Source organism: Manis javanica, chromosome 8, assembly GCF_040802235.1.
Source record: "Manis javanica isolate MJ-LG chromosome 8, MJ_LKY, whole genome shotgun sequence".
Classification (NCBI taxonomy): domain Eukaryota; kingdom Metazoa; phylum Chordata; class Mammalia; order Pholidota; family Manidae; genus Manis; species Manis javanica.
The window spans coordinates 115,010,834-115,028,020 of record NC_133163.1 but is presented as its reverse complement, the minus strand read 5'-3'; the positions used below and the strand labels follow the sequence as shown (position 1 = coordinate 115,028,020).

General features: G+C 50.5%; 1 protein-coding gene across 12 annotated transcripts in view; it reads left to right on the top strand.

The window, feature by feature from the left end:
- Positions 1 to 17,187, top strand: part of MEGF11 (multiple EGF like domains 11) — a 329,933-nt gene that overhangs the window by 101,902 nt on the left and 210,844 nt on the right. For all 12 annotated transcript variants that reach the window (XR_012120744.1, XM_037010031.2, XM_037010030.2 and 9 more), the window contains exons 2-3: positions 12,151 to 12,256; positions 16,512 to 16,613. Coding sequence is in view for 11 of the 12 variants with exons in the window: in XM_037010031.2 (XP_036865926.2) it covers positions 12,159 to 12,256; positions 16,512 to 16,613 (200 nt within the window). In the remaining variant the exon portion in view is untranslated. The remainder of the gene's footprint in view (positions 1 to 12,150; positions 12,257 to 16,511; positions 16,614 to 17,187) is intronic.

Sequence of the window (17,187 nt, the reverse complement as noted above, 5' to 3'; positions counted from 1 at the left end):
CTACATGCAGCTTCTCACCCAAAAAGGGTTATTAACAGAGTAGTCTTAGTAAGCACCCTCAAGGTGCCGAATATGGCTTAGGCACCTATGCTCAAATGTTCAGCCTGGGCCCCCAGGCCCCAGCCCCCACCAACCTTTTTCTTTGCTCTCTTCTTGGCACCAAACTGCTATGTGTCAGAGGTTTAGAAGCTTCTGGCCTGCCTCCAGTTCTTCCTACCCCACTGAGTCCCTGTGTGTGTTACGGCAAATTTAGAAATTTGTGGGCACACCACAGGAGTAGAACGTGGGGGAAGCATGGTTTGGACTTGGCAGAAGCTTCCAATTTCCTCAGATTGGTGATTCAGCATATTGAAGGTTGGCACCTTGAGTGTCAGGCCTGGCTGGGGAGAGGGCAGAAAGCAACCAGAGAAGTTAGAGCGAGAGGGGAAACCTACCCATGCCTCCATGCGGCCTTGAGGAATGTGCAGTTCACTTTTCTGATTTCTTGTTGAGCTGGAAGCTCAGCTGAGAAGGCCTTTCTCTGGTTCCAAGGCCTGCTACCCAAACCCTTTTGCAATTGTGTGCTTTTCCCTTCCTGCCTTGGTGTTGTGATAAGTGGGAATACATCTCTTTGGATCCCTTGGAACTTTGCATGATTTCAGGGCCATCGTTCCTGAAAGCCTTGTCCTTGTTCAGGAGTGGGTATGAAGTGAGGGGAAATGAAACTGAGTAAGGCAGTAGGATGGAAGCTACCCCTGGAAACTGCTCTTCAGGAGAGAAAAGCAGACCTCCCTGGCTCTGGGGTAGAAATACGCTGGTGAGAACCAAGCCTGACTGGTACCAGAGGGCATGGCCAGCTGCTGTGGTGGCTTCCAGTTAGTGGAGGTCTGGCTTCTTGGACGCTGGTGCTCAGGACAGCTTGGGCCCCACTGGGCCTTACCTGGTGGCAGGGCTCTGATCGTCCTCATTTCCTCCTCACAACCTGCCTTACGTCTCTCAGGTCTAAATGCCTGTGTAGGCATTGTTCCATGGAACCCTCAGAAGAAAACTGCTCTGACATGTTAGGCTTTTTAATTTAGCACACACCGAGCGTATATGCCCCCAGACAAAACAGAATTGATTTATAATTCTCTTAATGGAAGCACAGGCTTTAGTTGCTCCAGAAATAGATCGTTACCTCTGCCACCTTTTGTAATCTTTTCCTCCCATTTTTTTTTTTTAACACCATGGTGGTCTAAAAATATGATGTTTCATTTTATTAGCCTTCTGTCATAATCCACTAAATGCCAGGTATTTCTTTAAGTGATAGCATGTTTGTTCGGTTTCACTTCATTAATTAATGTTCTTCCCAGGCCTCCATGCCAGTCTTTGTGTAATGCTCTCTTCCAGTAAACAGGTGCTTTTACCCTTAATGAACAATTTCCTGGAAAATGCTGAAATCAACATGAATAATCAGGCCAGAAACACGATGGATCTGGGAGTTGTGTGCCATTCTGCAAATTAAACCTGGGAGACAAGGGACAGATTGTTATCTGCTCCCGTGCTGGTGTACTGGCACCTGCCTTTGTGAGAGGTGCTGAAGTTCTAGAAGGTGTGTGAGCTTCTTGCTCCTCCAGGAAACGGGAGTCCAGAGGAACTGTTTAGCACAACTGTGGAGTGGCTGTGGAGATGGTTGTTAGACATAGCCTAAGCCAGCAACAACGTCAAATCCAGAAAAGTGAACTGCCAAGTTCCAGACTTGGACTCATCTCTAGCTTAGACTGTGCGTCCGCAGGCCCTGGACTGGGCCAGATTGCAAACTTATTGAAATTCTCCTTCGGTCCTTTTCTCTCCGTTTTGGCAGACTGGTCCAAGGAGGCAATTCTTATTGGGCCCAGGGCCCTAATAAACTCAGTCTCTGCCTGCGCACACCCCCCTGGAATACTTGCGCTGCATCCCCCTTTGCTGCAGCAAGAGGGCAGTGACCATATTTTACCCAGTGTGCTGTCTGTAGGCCCTCCTCATTAGCCTCATTTCTTTGGCGTCTCATGACCCTGTGTCAGATTTTTTTTACCATTCCTACTTTGCAGAGGAGGAAGCTGGGAGTCTCAGAGGTTTAAGTGACCTGCCCAAAGTCACACAGCTGGTCAAAGGTAGATCCGGAACTGGGACCCAGGAACTGAGATTCTAGGGCTCCATGTGCTTGCCACCCCTGGAGGAACAGAGTCTGTGGGGGCGCAGAGGATCGAGGTGAAGCGCCCCCGGCTGACCTGACCGGGCTGTGAGCCAGAACCCATCAGTGTCATGGACAAAGAGCTGCAATAAATTTCTTTGAAAATCGGAATACCTGATTCATTTGTTATACTGGAGAGCTGACAGAATCGTACATTATCTATGCATTTTCCTGTTTCGTAAGATCATTTTGGGTCTTTGAAATGGCATAATGTTTTTAATCACAGCATGACTACAACCATAGCATGGCCACAATTTCCCCCATGCCCGATGGCTCCAAGGGCTGCTTGGTGAGCTCCACCAGGGTCCTGTGTCCCTAGGCGACGCAGGCTTAGGGCTCAATGAACTCTGCTCTTTGTGGAGGGGCACCCCACGGAGCAGGTGGGAGAATCTGGGTGTGGATGAAGGGAACCTGCAGAAGGACACCCTAAAGAATCACCTCTTTGTTTTCAAAACAAGGATGGCTGTAGTGTGGTGCTCAAATTTTAAAATTGAGACCAGCTCATTGTAGAAAATTATAAAGACACCCAAAAGTATAGAGAAGAAAGTAAGTTGCCCAAAATATCAGTAACACAGATGTCCTTGTTATTATTTTTAACATCCTTCAGGACATCTTTCTGTTCTTGCTCACTTTTGGCACACGCATCACACACATACATGTAACATTTTATGTAAGTATGATCATAATGTTCATGCTGTTTTCAACCTGTGTTTTTCACGTGGTGATATATCAAGGTCATCTTTCCATGTCAGTGAACTTGTGTATATTATCTTAAAATATCTTTGCTTTTGTGATTATAGGGATATCAATGTTCATTGTAAAAAGCCCTAATACAACAAAAATGGCTTAGAAGCACAAGTCCTCTGATATTGCTCTGTTTCCTTTAATCCCTGTGAAAGATGATCCCTATCAATGCTCTAGTGTGTAGGCTTCCATATTTTTCAGACATGAGTGTTTTTAATGTTTGCATAATATTTTGTTAGGTAGAAATGGTGAAATTTATTTAGCATGGACCCCACTGACTTAGACATTTAGGTTGTTTCAATGCTGCAACAAACATCTCTTTATTAAGAGATGATGCAACATTCTTGAACCTATCCTTGGCTTTAGTCAATTTTTAAAAATCAAGTTGCAGAAATGGAGTGATGGGTTAAAGATACACCTTAAAACATGTTTTATGTATCGCCAAACTGCTTCCCAGAGCATGCTGGTGAACATTTCTACTACCAGTGCATGAGCGTAGGACCACTCAGCCTTTTGGGACAGTTTGTGTCTGAATTCAGAATTTCCTGGCTTAGGTACGTACAGAAAGTTCCAGAAGGAAACGTGGAGAAGCTGCCCTATCTGATGCCCATGTCGGCAGACTGGCAGGCATTCCTGTTCAGCTCTTGACTGGGGAGAGTGGGCACCCGAGGTGGGAGGGGCAGAGCCTGGAATGGAGCGCAGGACCAGAAGCCTGTCTTCGAAAGGGTGCTGAGGCTGGACAGAGATGTGGGCAGGAGCAAAGGGTCCCAGCCATCACTGAGGTGCATGCATTTCCAGGACTTGGGCTGCAGTGTACTCCTCCTGAGGAGCTGTTTTTCTCATCCTTCCTGTGTAGTCAGGAAAAGGAGGCTCAGAGCAGTGAAATGAGTTCTCCAGGATCCAAGACCAGAATGCACTTCTCCTGCCTCCTCTGCTCATCTCCTTACTCTGGGAGGTGGGCAAACCCCGGGCTGGGAGGTGGGAAGAGAGAACAAGATGTGGGGAGGGAAAGGACAAGGAAAGGAAACACATTGCATGTGAACTTGTACAGCTGGAAGGATCCAAGAGGTGATGCAGTCTGGGACGAGCAGAATGTAGCTCAGAGAGGGAAAGCAACATTTCCTGGGTCACACAGCAATGTAGAGGGGAAGAACAGGCTCTGTGGAAAGCTGAGATGCTCCTGAGCAGAGCTGTAATTCCCAGGGAAGACCCAAGGGAGAGGGTAAGTGTGGCTACTGTGAGCCCTGGCAGAGTGGAGCTGCTCTAACTTCAGGCGAGGCAGGCTTGATCAAGAGTAGATTCAGAGGCAACTGGAATGGAGATGGGCTGGATTCAATGTGTGGGGGCCCTTGTGAGGATGTTAAGCATCATCTCTGTAAAGGTCTCTGATATCCCATCCCACTTGCCTGAGGCTTCCTGCCGGGGAGAGGCCTCAGTGCTTTGAATTAAGCCACACCCCGGGTCTCCAGCCCTCTCATGGCCATTCCCACACGCCTCCAGCAGGTTTTGGGGTCTTGGAGCGGGGGCCTGCCTGAGTTATCTTTGTGTCCACAGTGACTGCAAGTGTTCAGTAAGTGTTTGCTGAATGGCTGGATGAAGGATGAGATCTGTCTTGGTAGCTGTACAGTGAATGCTGACCCAGAAGTCACCAAATATATATAGCCAAGCCTAGATTTTCTAGCAGAGGAGTTTTCCATCAATATCTTTTTATCCCCCCAGCTCCTTAGAAATTCTAGAAGTCAAACTTACAGGGTTAGGAGGATCTTTTGAGGTGGAGGAATATGGGTTGGGAGGAAACTAATATTTTACTAGGCCCTCTCTCTGTGGCAGACCTTAGGCCAAGTACTGTACCTGCTCACTTTTTTTAACATCCTAACAGCCCCTTGAGGTTGGTCTTACCTAATGGGATCAATGTGAAACACAGCCCAGGGCAGGTAAATGATTTTTTTTTTATTAATGTTTCACATGAAAACATTGTGGTTACCACATTCACCCATATTATCAGGTCTCTTCACTTGCAGTCACTGTCTATCAGCTTAGTAAGATGCCACAGAGTCACTACTTGTTTTCTCTGTGCTGTACTGCCTTCCCCTGACCCCCACCACAGGCAGGTAAATGATTTTATCCCAGGTTATGTAGCCAGTAACATGGAGTCAGGATTCGAACACATGTCAGTGTGACTCCGCCATGCCCTTCACCTGAGCTTTGCCACCAATGTATCATGTGACCTTGAGCCAGTCTCCTGGGGGCAGGTTCCCCTCCTGTGGGACAAGGTGTTGGACAGCGGACGCTCGCAGGTCTGTCCCACTGCCAGTTCTGATACCATGAACCTTACTGTCCAGCCCATCACCCTCATAGCTCAGTCCAGGTGGGAGACTTGACCTTCCAGTGATGGGTGAGCCTCCTGAATTCTGTCCTTTAGCCTTTTCACATCTGGGCACTTGTGGTTGCGTCTTGCAGTCTGAGAAATGTTTTCATCAGTAGGCAGGAATGGAGACTGATCCAATGGGATGGGATGGCCCTGAGTGACCGATTCGTCTGGGGGATGTGTGGGTGTACCCATGATTAATGCCAGGGCATAAGGGACGTCCGCAGTTCCAAGAACCCCACAGCTCGGGAGGGTGTAGAGAGGGAGGCAGAGCAGGCTGGGTAGGCTGGGTTGTGGGGGGGCAACAGGAGGCCTTGGGGTCGGCCAGGCCAGCGGAGTGGGTCTTGATTTGCAGAGAAATGGGAAGATGAAGATAACTGCTTTGTGAGGAATGGAACACAGATAAGTTTTCTCCCTTCAGGTCTTTGGAGGGGCCAGAGCTGGTGGCGCAGTGCTGCCTGCTTGGGACTGGGGTGGTTGAGGGCCCAGAACCTGGAGGCTATATGGAATAGGGGAGGGAGGCAGGCGGCTTTATTAGTTTGGCAGTTTCTACACCCCCACGGTCCCCTCTTGGAAAAAGCTGTGATATCCTTCTGAGCCTCACTAAAGTCAGGGCCACTAGGTCTCCGTAGGGCTTGAGGGCACAGGGGGCACAGGTCTTTTGACCCTAGTTAATGGGCACTATGGGCCTCTGTGGTGCCATTTTCAGGATTTGCAGCCTAAGGCATCCTGGGCAAGGCGAAAGCAGAATTCATTAGGGTGCTGGCGCAGGGACTGGAGGAGGCCATTTAAGATGTTCCCGGAGGTGACTCCAATCTCCGCTGATTTACCCCAGTGGGCAGGCACCCGGCAGGGCCTCCACACTGGCAATGGGAATTTCTGCTGCACTCTTGCTGTCAGGGAATCACTTTTTTGGAGTTAAGAGCTGTGGATTTTTTTTTTTTAACGCAGGGAGATTAGAAAGCGTTCATCATAAACCAGGCCCCTGGTGGGATTGCTGGAGGGCAGGAGGCTTCATCAAGGCAAAGGGTGAAGCCTCTTAATTATGGGCTTTTCTTTCTTCTCACATTCTCCAGACCCCAGGAAGGCCAGTAAACAGAGAGGGGCTTAGGCACAGGGAGTCCTGGGGAGCGGATGAAGGGGAAGAGCCTCGAGACAGAATGTAACCTTGGCATTTGCTTCATTCAGTGCAAACTTGGCTTTTTTGTTTTATTCAGAAAAAAATAGAGAAGCGTGTGTGTGTGGTCTTCTATAAATAGAAGATAGAAATCTCTCTCTCCCCCCCACATGCTGGGAGGAATGTGAGGCGTTTGCTTTATGAGTCTTTGTCTGGGATTTGCTTTCTGCCGCTCCCAAGCCTGAAAGCACCTTTTCATGAGGCACTTGGAACACCAGTCAGTAGTCCCCAGTTGCAGCCTGAGCTTTTGAGTGGACTTCAATGCCCACCTTGTGCTGGTTCTTGGAGCAGACGTACCCTGGTGCTGGCAGGGCAGCCCAGGCAGGCATCTGCTGTCAGGGTGTCACGGGACTCAGTGTATCCATCGCTGGCAGATTGGTGTCTCCACGGTGCAATGTTATCACAGTGTGGAGCGCCCCATGCAGTATGACCTGCTGTCGGGACAGGTCTCTGATGGCCTCTGTCAGGCCAGACACAAGCAATGTGGCTGATCCTGAGGCTTGGGATGCTGAGAGGCTGGGGGAGGTGGTTGGCTGTGGAGTCAATCAGCTGACAAGATGTATTGAGGCCCCACTATGTGCAGGTGGTGCTCTGGGTGCTGGGGACAGCAGTGAATAAAACAGAGCAAACCCCCTGCCCTCATGACGTATGTTCTGGTGGAGTGATACCAAGGGATAGAAAACGACGTGTAAGTTCTAAGGCCCAGGGGAAGAGCTGAGGCTACATCTAGGTGGTTTATATAGAAAAGAAGCCATTTCTGAAGTTAATAACAGTTCAGCAGTGTAGGACAGGGGCAATGAGCCCATGGCACCTGTGTGTTCCTCTGCCACCCAGTACCCATGACAGGCATTACTAGTCAATCATGGCACCCTTGCCTATTCAGCCCCAGCTTCTTAGCATTGAGTCCCAAGGAACTACTACCAATTGATCCCCAGTGTTGTGTGAGTGGAAACCTCGCAAGGCCCACACAATAGTGTCTGACTACTGCATTTAGTGCAAATTTGTTGAGAAGGCAGGCCTTCCTGGAAGAGACTGGGATGGAGAGAGAGCAAGTATCAGGTACATGGACCAGGTTCTAGTGCCCAAGATTTTGGCACAGTCAGGAGGACTAGGCAGGTGGTGGAAGCAAAGCAGGTGGGGAAGGATTTTTGCACAGATGGACTGTGAGGTCAGAACAAGTGATCCCAGGGCAGAGGCCATCTGCTTGTCTGTCTGCCCCCTGCCCTAGTTTTATGCATCTTGGTTGATGTGAGCAGCTGGTGTCTGGCCAGGTATGTGCTGCCCCCAGAGAGACAGGCCAGACTGTTCAGGTGCTGGTGATGGTGGGGCCCCAGCAGAAGGTGTGGGCCTCCAGAAGATGCCACCATCTCTAAGTTCTGCTCAGCCTGCAGGGCCAAAGAAGGACAGAACAAAGGCCTGGGCTAGGAGATGGGATCCTTTGCTTTGATGTCTGTGGCTGCTAAGTTATCCAGTGGCAGATTCTCTTTAAAACCATGTGCCAGGCACCAAAGGCCCTCAAGTGTTAGAATAAGTGAATGAATATGAATGCCAAAGACTCACAGAGATTGACAGGAGCAGTCCTTCCTTCACACTTTACCTTGATGGAGGGGAGCACAGTTTTCCAAACAGGTATCCTGAAGACCTCTGCTCCTGATGCCATGACTAAAAAGAGTTCTATGGGAAACAAAGTAAAACAAATTGCTTTGCTTGGGATCTTCTCAGAGCGTAAGGTATGCTAAGACAGTCTGTGAATATTTAACATAAGGACAGAGCATGCAGCCTTTTCTGAATTTACTCACTCATGGAAACCTTTGGGGGATTCTATCAATATCTCATGGGACTGGTGTTCCCAAGAACCCAGTTTGGGAAAGTGTCTCCCAAAGTTTCCCACGTTGCCCACTACTCTGCAGTGTGCCGCTCCGCCACTGCCCCTCCAGTGCCGCCTGCATAGTCTTGCCCACATGCACTTGCTTATGCTGTCCCTGCCCCTACAATGCTTTTTCTTTGCCTTCTACCTTTTCATATTCAGTCCATCTTAAGTCCCATTCACTTGAAAGTCTTCCACAGGCCCCCCAGGGAGTCCTAACCACCTGCTGCTTTAGTCTCTTCAAATAGGTGGAGCTGATATGTGTTAATTTTTGTGTGCATGGCGTGGCCCGGGTCCGGGCAGGTGGCGCCCCTGGAGGGCTCGATTTATGAGTTCAGCCTGTAGCAGGAGTGCCGACTGACCCCACGTCATGGGCGGATATGAGAGACTCACTTCCTGGCCACCTTCTCTCCCCTTCCTCACCCCTGCCTGGCTCATCAGGAGTAAAGCAGCCACACCCCCAGCAGGAGAGAAATGTCTCCACCTTTGGAGCGTGGCTCCCTTCCTTGCTCCTTCATATGCAGGGAGCATAGTCGAGAGGGAAGGAACCAGCTGATCTATTCACAGGTCTGTTCCTCAGAAGGGAAACCAGGGGCATTTTCTTATTTAATTATTAATGCCCTAAATCAGATGTTGTCCGATATGTTAACCTCTGTCACTCTGAATGGAGTCGGCCAATAACCACTGTGGTGGCATCGATTTCCCCTCAGTTGTCTTGCAAGCACGTGTCTTTGGGATCCATCCTCTGCGAGAGAGCCGGGGAAGCCCCGTTAAAGTTCATGGCAACGAGTTGTCCCCATGTGCAGACGGCTCCATTCTGGCTGCTCTTCCATCTGCCTCAGTGAAGAGTCTGAGACAAGCAGAAATACTTTTTCTAAGACTGGTTCCCGAAAGGAACTGACTTACTCGGCCTAGGATGCGGCCCCACCTTCGAGTCTTATAGACACATTGGAGAGATAAAGTAAACATACTGGAAAAGGTGTCAGTACAAGATGGGAAGTGCTGAGTGCTGGGCCATGTGGCCCGGATCGTAAGCTACACGAGTGTAGGGAGCCTGGCGCCCCGAGGAGCCAGTCCCTGCGGGGGGCCTCTGGGCGCCTGAGCTGGACCTCGCGTGGATGGTCCTGGGATACGCAGAGTCCATGAAAATGGTGTTTGGAGCAATGGGCGAGGGGCAATGTGAGCAAGGCTTGGCGGTGAGAAAGAATAGGAGAGAAGTCCAGCCTGACCCACAGGGGGCGGATGGGGGATAAGGTCACATCTTTTGGATTGATTGAATTCCAAAGAAAAAGTCTGCATGCTAAGGGGGCGGAGGACGGGGCCTTCTCTTCTGTTCTCAGTCTGAATGTCCTTTTCCCCATCACACTTTCACAGAGACAGACCTGGCCTCAGGTGGGGAGCTTTGTGAACTGGGGGCTGTTCAAGGCTTGTGTGTGAATCCCGGGCCCCCCCCACCTCCGCTCTCTGGAAGCTAAAACACCATCATACTAATGAGGGAGTGGGGCCTCAGACCATCAGTTTAAATGCCACCTTGCTGGCTGTGCCTTATGGAACGCTGTCCATCTCTGCTTGCTGTGCGCTCATCCAAACCCCCGCCATCCTCTCTGTGCCCTGGTGTCCAGGTATCTCACTGCCAGTGGGAGTCAGCTCAACTGTCCTGTCCAGATCCGACTCAGAGAGAAAAAGGATTTCATGAAAACTGAAAAAGATCTCCCAAATTCTAGCAATGACCCAAGTTACCCGTGTCTCCCACCCTCTCCTATAGCCATGGATCAACAGGGGCCAGAGAAACAATCTCCTCTAGCCTAGCAGCCTCATCCTTTGATATTCTAAACTTATTAAATTGGAAGATGCAGTCGGGGGTCCTCTTGGGAGAATGCTGGACATTACAGGAGCCGCCCAGGTGATGAGACAGGGCGCAGGGAGAACTGCAATGAGGCATTCTCTGCTGTTGCCATTCAGACTGTGCCTCCCAGAGGTGGGTGTCCCTTTGATGTAGTTGATTTATTTGATGCCTCGTCAGCCCAAACCTCACCTAGAAGAAGATGCCCCACCTACTCTTGGGCCTCCTCAAAAGCGGATGCCATGTCCTGGGCGGGCCCTTTCTCACCCTGCCTGTGTCTCCTGTTGGAAGAGAATGGGCTGGAATACGGTGCAGCACTAGTACTGTATGCGCTCTGTGCCTGGCAGTCCCTGGAGGGGCCGATTAGTTCTCTGGGGCCCAGGGGTGGGATAAGCGGGCTGGGGAGATAGGTGGCTGTGGCTGTGTGCTCCTGGGCTACAAATTGAACATAAATAGCAAAATCGATTTTCTTCCCTAACCGATTTTCAAAACACATTTTAGCCAGCTTATTTCCATATCTCAAATAGAAAAACCTCATTAATCATTAATTTGGACCCCCACAGTTATTCAGAATTTGTGACAATTTGTTTATCTTTGAAGATGCTGCTACAAAGGAGTTTAATGAGGGAATTCTTGGGAATGGGGAGGAGGGCATTTAACCTTTCATGAAGACAGGAGCCTCATTTAGCTTCCCTCTGGTTACAGGGGGTACATCTGCAACATCCATGCCACCCTTCTCTGTCCCCAGATAGAGTGAGCGCCCCCTCATCTGTATGCTCAGGGCCAGTGAGCAGCAGACCCTCAACCTTTCCAATGTCCAGATTTTTTCTATACCATCTCCACTCCCAGTTATTAGAAGTCACATTTTTCAGTGTGGCTGTTGAGAAGAAAAGCTACTCTGAATTCAGTAAAGCTTTAAAGCAAATCATGATAGCATCTATGTACACATGAGAAATAGTGCTGTCTTTCTGAGCCCTAGTGTTCATGCATCTGTAGCCAATGTCTGGGCCTCTATGAATTCCCCACAGATGCCCCCCTGCAGGTAGAACCCTTGGACAGCTCTCTTAAGTCTGTAGGACCATGGAGCCCTGCGATGCCAGGCCAGGAAGGAGCCTGGGGGTCTTTCAGCCTCTCCCACCTTGCTCTCTGCCTCTATGAGGAGCTCTTTTTTGGGTGAATGCTCAGTTTAGGGGACCAAGGGGGTTGGCGCCTGTATACACACAATGCCTGCCACAGGCTGTCACTTCAGGGGCCTAGATCAGACTCTACAAGCTGCTTCCTCCACGGCCCCTGCCGGGCTGTCCACGCCCTTCATCCCCCGGTGGGTGCGGTGTGTGCAGAGACTCACATCACCCCCTGGGCTGCCCATCGCTAATGGCCCATAGTGTTCCAAGGAGGAAGGCCCAGCTTCTGGGTGAGCTCCAAGGGTTTTCTCAGCTCAGCTTCCCGAAGGGTCATGGCAGACACCTTCCTTCTCTCTCTTCACGGTGGGAAGGAGTAGTGTGAGGAAGCGGATGGGCAAAGCACGTCAGAGACGAGGGAGAAGGGACAGAGGGAGGGTGTTGCCTTTGAAGTAGTCCAGGTCGGGGGTCTCGGTCCAAGCATGGGCTCGGGCCTGAGGACACCCTGAAATTATAGCTAAATGTGCATGTGGGCATTTTCTACGGAGAAGTTCTCTGACTTCCATTCGATTCCCAAAGCAGGTCCATGAACCAGAAAACTTACAGAAGCCCTGGAATTTGGACTTCTCCCTGACTCAGGCTTCCCACTCCATGGTTACCATGTTAGTCTAAGCCTGCAAATGCTCATTATGATGATGATGGGAAGCAGTCTGCTTAGCACGTCTGTGCTGCCTCATGTGAGAAGTCTCAGCACCGACAGATGCCTGGGAAGACGTTCTGATCAATGACCTGCCTCCTCTGTTGGGTGTCCCTTTGATTTAGTTGTTTCTCCCACACAGGGCCCAGGATGGCGCTCTCAGAAGCAGCATTCATTGTCTTCTCCCTCCTGCAAGCCGTCTTCTCTCTGAACCCTGAAGACCCCAATGTATGCAGCCACTGGGAGAGGTAAGCTGTGGGTGTCAGGTGGCCAGGGGCTTCCTGGGGGCCTCATCCTGGGCTTGGCCCTGTTGGGACAAAAGCAGAGTCAGGAGTTGCCTGCCAAGGGCCTGCAGTTCTGCAGGGGACCCAGCACAGATGCTGAAGAACAGGATGAAGCAGGATAGATTCCGTCTGAGACTAGGTGCCGTGGGAAGTCAGGGTGGAGAGAATTGAATGACAGTTGAGTGACAGCAACTTAAATGACACATTCTGGTAGTTGACAATGTGTTTGTGTCCCTGCATTTGCACTTCCCAGCCATTTTGCAGACAAGGAAGTAGAGGCCCAGAAGGGCTCAGTGCCTGTGCATGGACAGGTGGGGTGCAGGGAGAGACTGTGGTCCGGATGTGGTATTCTCTAATGCTGATGCCTTCCCTCGTCCCCCAGGACTGGTAGCAGTACAGCAGCCTGCCCTGAGGAGGATGGCTGAGGGACCCTGCAGCTTCCATTCCAGGGGAGGGGTAGGAGGGCTGCCAAGGGGAGGACAGCTGAGGGCTACTGCAGAAGAGCCGGCTGCTTTCTGGCTGCAGCACTGGGTCCAGGGGGACTGGGATGGGGCCCTGCAGACTGCCTGACTTTGAAGCATAAGGTTAAAGTATTGATTTGGGTGAGCCGAAAGACAGTGACCAGAGACCCAATCAGGAAAAACCGAATTAAACCCTGGAATTGATTGGTGGTACTGACCAGGATGACTCTGCCACTTAGATGTTAATAAATCAAATGAATAAAATTCAGATGAGGGCCTGATGGGGGAAGTGGATAGTGGAGGTGGACAGCCGGTGGGGTGGTCCATGCTCCTTGCCGGAGAGGGTGTACATCCCACCCCACAGTCAGGAAAGTCACCTCACCCAGGCAGCCCTGGGCCCTGGAGGGACTGGCTGGGGAGGCAGAGGGACAGTGGGACTGGGGACCACAATCTCCAGTGACTGGGCGCTCTGTGAGAATCCATACAGAGTTGGGGCTGGAGCAGAAGACAGTGCTATGAGCAGAGGGCAGAGGAACAGATCTGTGATGAGGACCTTGGTTCATTCCAGATTTTCCACCTGCTGGCTCTGTGACTTTGGGGAAGTCTCTGAACCACTCTGAGCCTACTTTTGTAGGCTCTGTCAAGTAGGAAAAATTACCCCTGCCTCACAGGCTTGTTAGAAGATCAGGGTACCAGTTTCATGAAAGTGCTTTGAGGACCATGAAGCCCAATTCTTGTCTTTTCTTGCTGACAGCTCTGCTTTGCAGGAACTGGTTATCAGAGACTTTAATGCGAACCAGGCTCACTGGGAGTGTGGGTGAAAAACAGAGTCTTTTGGGTCCCAGCCACAGAGATTCTGATTCCATAGGTCTGGGGTAGAGCCTGGGAATGTACAATTTCCATGCGTTTTCCTCATGATTCTGAGGTTATCGTAGGCCCTGGCCCCTTCTGGTTTTGGTGAATTTAAACCTTAATTTCCAGAGAGTGAGAGAGCTATCGGGTGGAATTTCACCTTAGTCTCTGCTTGGCAGACTCTAATCTCAGCAACCCCTCTCCCCTTGGACCCCTGTCCTGGCTTAGATGGCAGTTGTTTCTCGCCCATGTCTGTGCTGTATCCCAGCCCTTGGAATGCCTCCTTCCCCCTGCTCATCTCTGCCATTCCCAGTGCCTCTACAGAGGTCCCTCTCCTCCAGGGAGCCTTCCCTGATGGCAGGGCCAATCTGACTTCTCTCTTTGAGTCCTGTTTGTACCAGTGGATCAACTCAAACTCAAACCAAACTCTAATTTTCTATACCTATGTCCAACACAAATAAATTTGGAATATTTGGAATATGAATACTTTGAACCGAGCCTGCATTAAGCTGGCCTTTCAGGCTGATTGGGTTGTCAGCTGAGGTTATTGTTTGATGGGAAGACAAGGAGTGACCCTAATAGTTTAAATGAGGTCTGGGGATGCCCTGGGCTTCTCCAGCCGCTCGGGAGGAGACCTTGCAGGTGATCCCATATGACACCAGGTGCCTCCGTCTTGGCTCTTCCAGCTGAGCTCTCCTGCCAGTTACATGTGGTCCAGTCTGTGGCATTCCAGAAAAACACACTCTGGTCCCCAGAAACCACTCAGGGAAAATTTTCTAGCTGAATTAGTGCTTCTGGCAGGCTCCTTGTTAATTATGCCCCTCTACCATAAAACACAGTGGAAGGACCTCCCCTGGCTAGTAAAGTCCAGTTCTACAAGATTAATCTGGCCCCTCATTAGCATGTTGGCAAGTGAGCGTGTTAAACCACCCAGCCATGAAACTGCACACTTCGCCCGGAGACTTGGAGTCAGTTTAGGGTCTCACTGCCAGACACACTCGGCCCAGGGCACCCCAGCAAAGCCAGGCCTGTCCCCGGGGACCCTCTCCCCGCCTGCTGCCTTGGGCTGATGCTTTCTCTCTGAGCACCCACTGTTGCTCCCCGTGCCAGAAGGGGTCCCTGAGAGCTTACCAAAGGTGGAGAGTCTGTTCTGTGTGGAGTCTTTCTCCTCTCCCCCAGCCATGGTCAGGGAAGAAATATCCTCAGTGCCTAGCACAGGAAGTGAATCATTGCCCTTCAGATAATAATGATGGCCAGCCTCTATGAGACACTCCCTGTGTACTCGGTAAGCATTTCACATGTATTATTATTGTGTTGAGTATTTTACCTATATTACCTTGCTTTATTTTCTTACCACCCTGAGAGGTAGATATTTTATTGCCTTCCTTAATCCTCACAATAACGGCATGAAGTCCCTGGGAGTATTTGTCGTAGATTTACAGGTGAGGAAGCAGAGGCTAATACGAGTTAAATAACATGTCTAAGGACATGCTGCTAACAAGTGTCAGAATTCAAAGCTGACCCAGAGACTGTGCACTCTTATCCATTCATTCACCTGTCTCTAAGTGAGGTGCTCAGTGGACGTGTCAGAGCTCAGGATCGTCGAATTTCAGAGTTAGCAGGACTTCGGGAAGCCAGGTGTGTGTGCCAAACTGCCTCAATTTCCCCAAGTCTATGGATTTGGGCTGTGTCTGCATAGATGTCCCTCTGATGTGTGGGCTGGTAGAGGCTCCTTACATCCTCAGCACTTCTAAGAAACAGTCTCTCACCTCCCTGAGTCTCTGTGCATCGCTGACTGCTCCTGGCCTCCTCTTTCTGAATTCTAGACCTTTGACCTTTCAGGCATCAGAGAGCCTGCTGAGGACCCACTTGCTATGGCCTTTCTACCTGCCTGACCCTGGATATGGCCTGCCCAGCCCCCTTGCCAGTAAACCAACAGTCTCCTCAGGCAAAGTGGATGGGCTTTTATAGCCTGGACCCGGCCATCTGGCCTTCTGGGGGAAAACACTGATACCAATCTACACAAAAATGAACTCCTCCAGTCTCAGCCAGGTCTCTCTAGTCTGCACAGGAAGTGTGAGTCCTTGCTTCAGCATCCTGGCTTGACTGTCTTCCATATGACCCTGGCCAGGGTCAGGCAGGTAGAAAGGCTTATTTTAGTTAAGTTAGGATCTGCCTCCCTGTGGCTGCCACCCATTGATTCAGGTTTACAGCTAACAAGGAGAATAATAAGATACCACTTTGATCAGGAGGTCTGGGGGCATGTCCCCAATGCACTGTCAGCTGTGCTAGAGACACAGAGCAGCAGGTAACTGGGTGACCTTGAGGAAGTCATTTCTCCTCTCATGCTCAATTTTCACCTACCTCAGGAGACTGTGTGAGGATTAAAAGGATTAAAACACTTAGCACTAGGTACTCAATAAATATTAGCAGTTATTGGTATCAGCTGTGTGACCTGGGCAGGCCAACTCCGAGCCTTAGTTTCTTCATCTGTAAATGAGACTCACTTCAAAGAGTTGCTGCAAAGATCAGCTTCCATGCATGTGCTTTGAAAACCCTAAGGATCTGAACAAACCAAGTATTTTAAAATTTGGTTCTGCTTTCCAGAACCACATAGAATAAACCTAAAACATTCTTTATTCATTCTTTGTCAGATGAACTAGAATTTCAGAAAACAAGCTGGGCCAAAGAGCAGTAAAGGGCATGTCTTGCATCCAACCTAGCATCAGGGGGATTTGATTACTGAGGGTATCCAGGTAGGAGGAAGATACTGGGGTGAGGGGTGGTTGGAGCCCCTGGACACTTGGCTGTGGGTGTGACTCTCCGGGGGATGGAGACTCCATCCTGAATCTCAGCTAAGCCTCCCAAGTGCTGACCATCGCTTCCATCTCCTGTCTGGTTCTCAGCTACGCCGTGACTGTCCAGGAATCGTACGCACACCCCTTCGACCAGATCTACTACACGCGATGCACAGACATCCTCAATTGGTTCAAGTGCACCAGGCACCGGTGAGTCCCTCTGTCAGATGACGGGGCAGTGAGAAAGTGCTGAGCCCCCAGGTCTTACCTTTGTGCAAGTTTGTAAAAGGCCCCTGTAGCAGATGCAGCCAGTGCACTGCCTCTGTCCTCTTGATGCGCACTCTTTACACTAAAGACCTGAGATGCTGGGCCGAGGGCTTCATCCTGGCTGGAGAAGCTTACAGGCAGGGCAGGCCAAAGTGCTAGGGAATGACTGCCCGTGGGGGCACCCCTCACCCAGTGGCAGATGGGGAACTGCCGCATCAACACCCCAGCTTCCTTACTCTCAGAGTAGAGGGGACAACTCTGGGGCATGTTGCACCCATATCTCGGCGGTCCCCAAGGGGAAGGAACCCCAGTCACCCATAGCTGTAGCCTGCTCAACAGCTCACCCTCAGTGGCTCCTTTACTTCCCTGTCTCATTTTTCCACTCCCCTCCTGGTGCTTGGTAGGATTACCTCCCAAATAAACTGCCTGTCTTCAAATCCTTGCATCAGGGTTAGTTGCTGGGGGGAAATTCAACTGAAGATGGGCCCCTCAGAGCAGATACAGCCCCCAGGTCAGG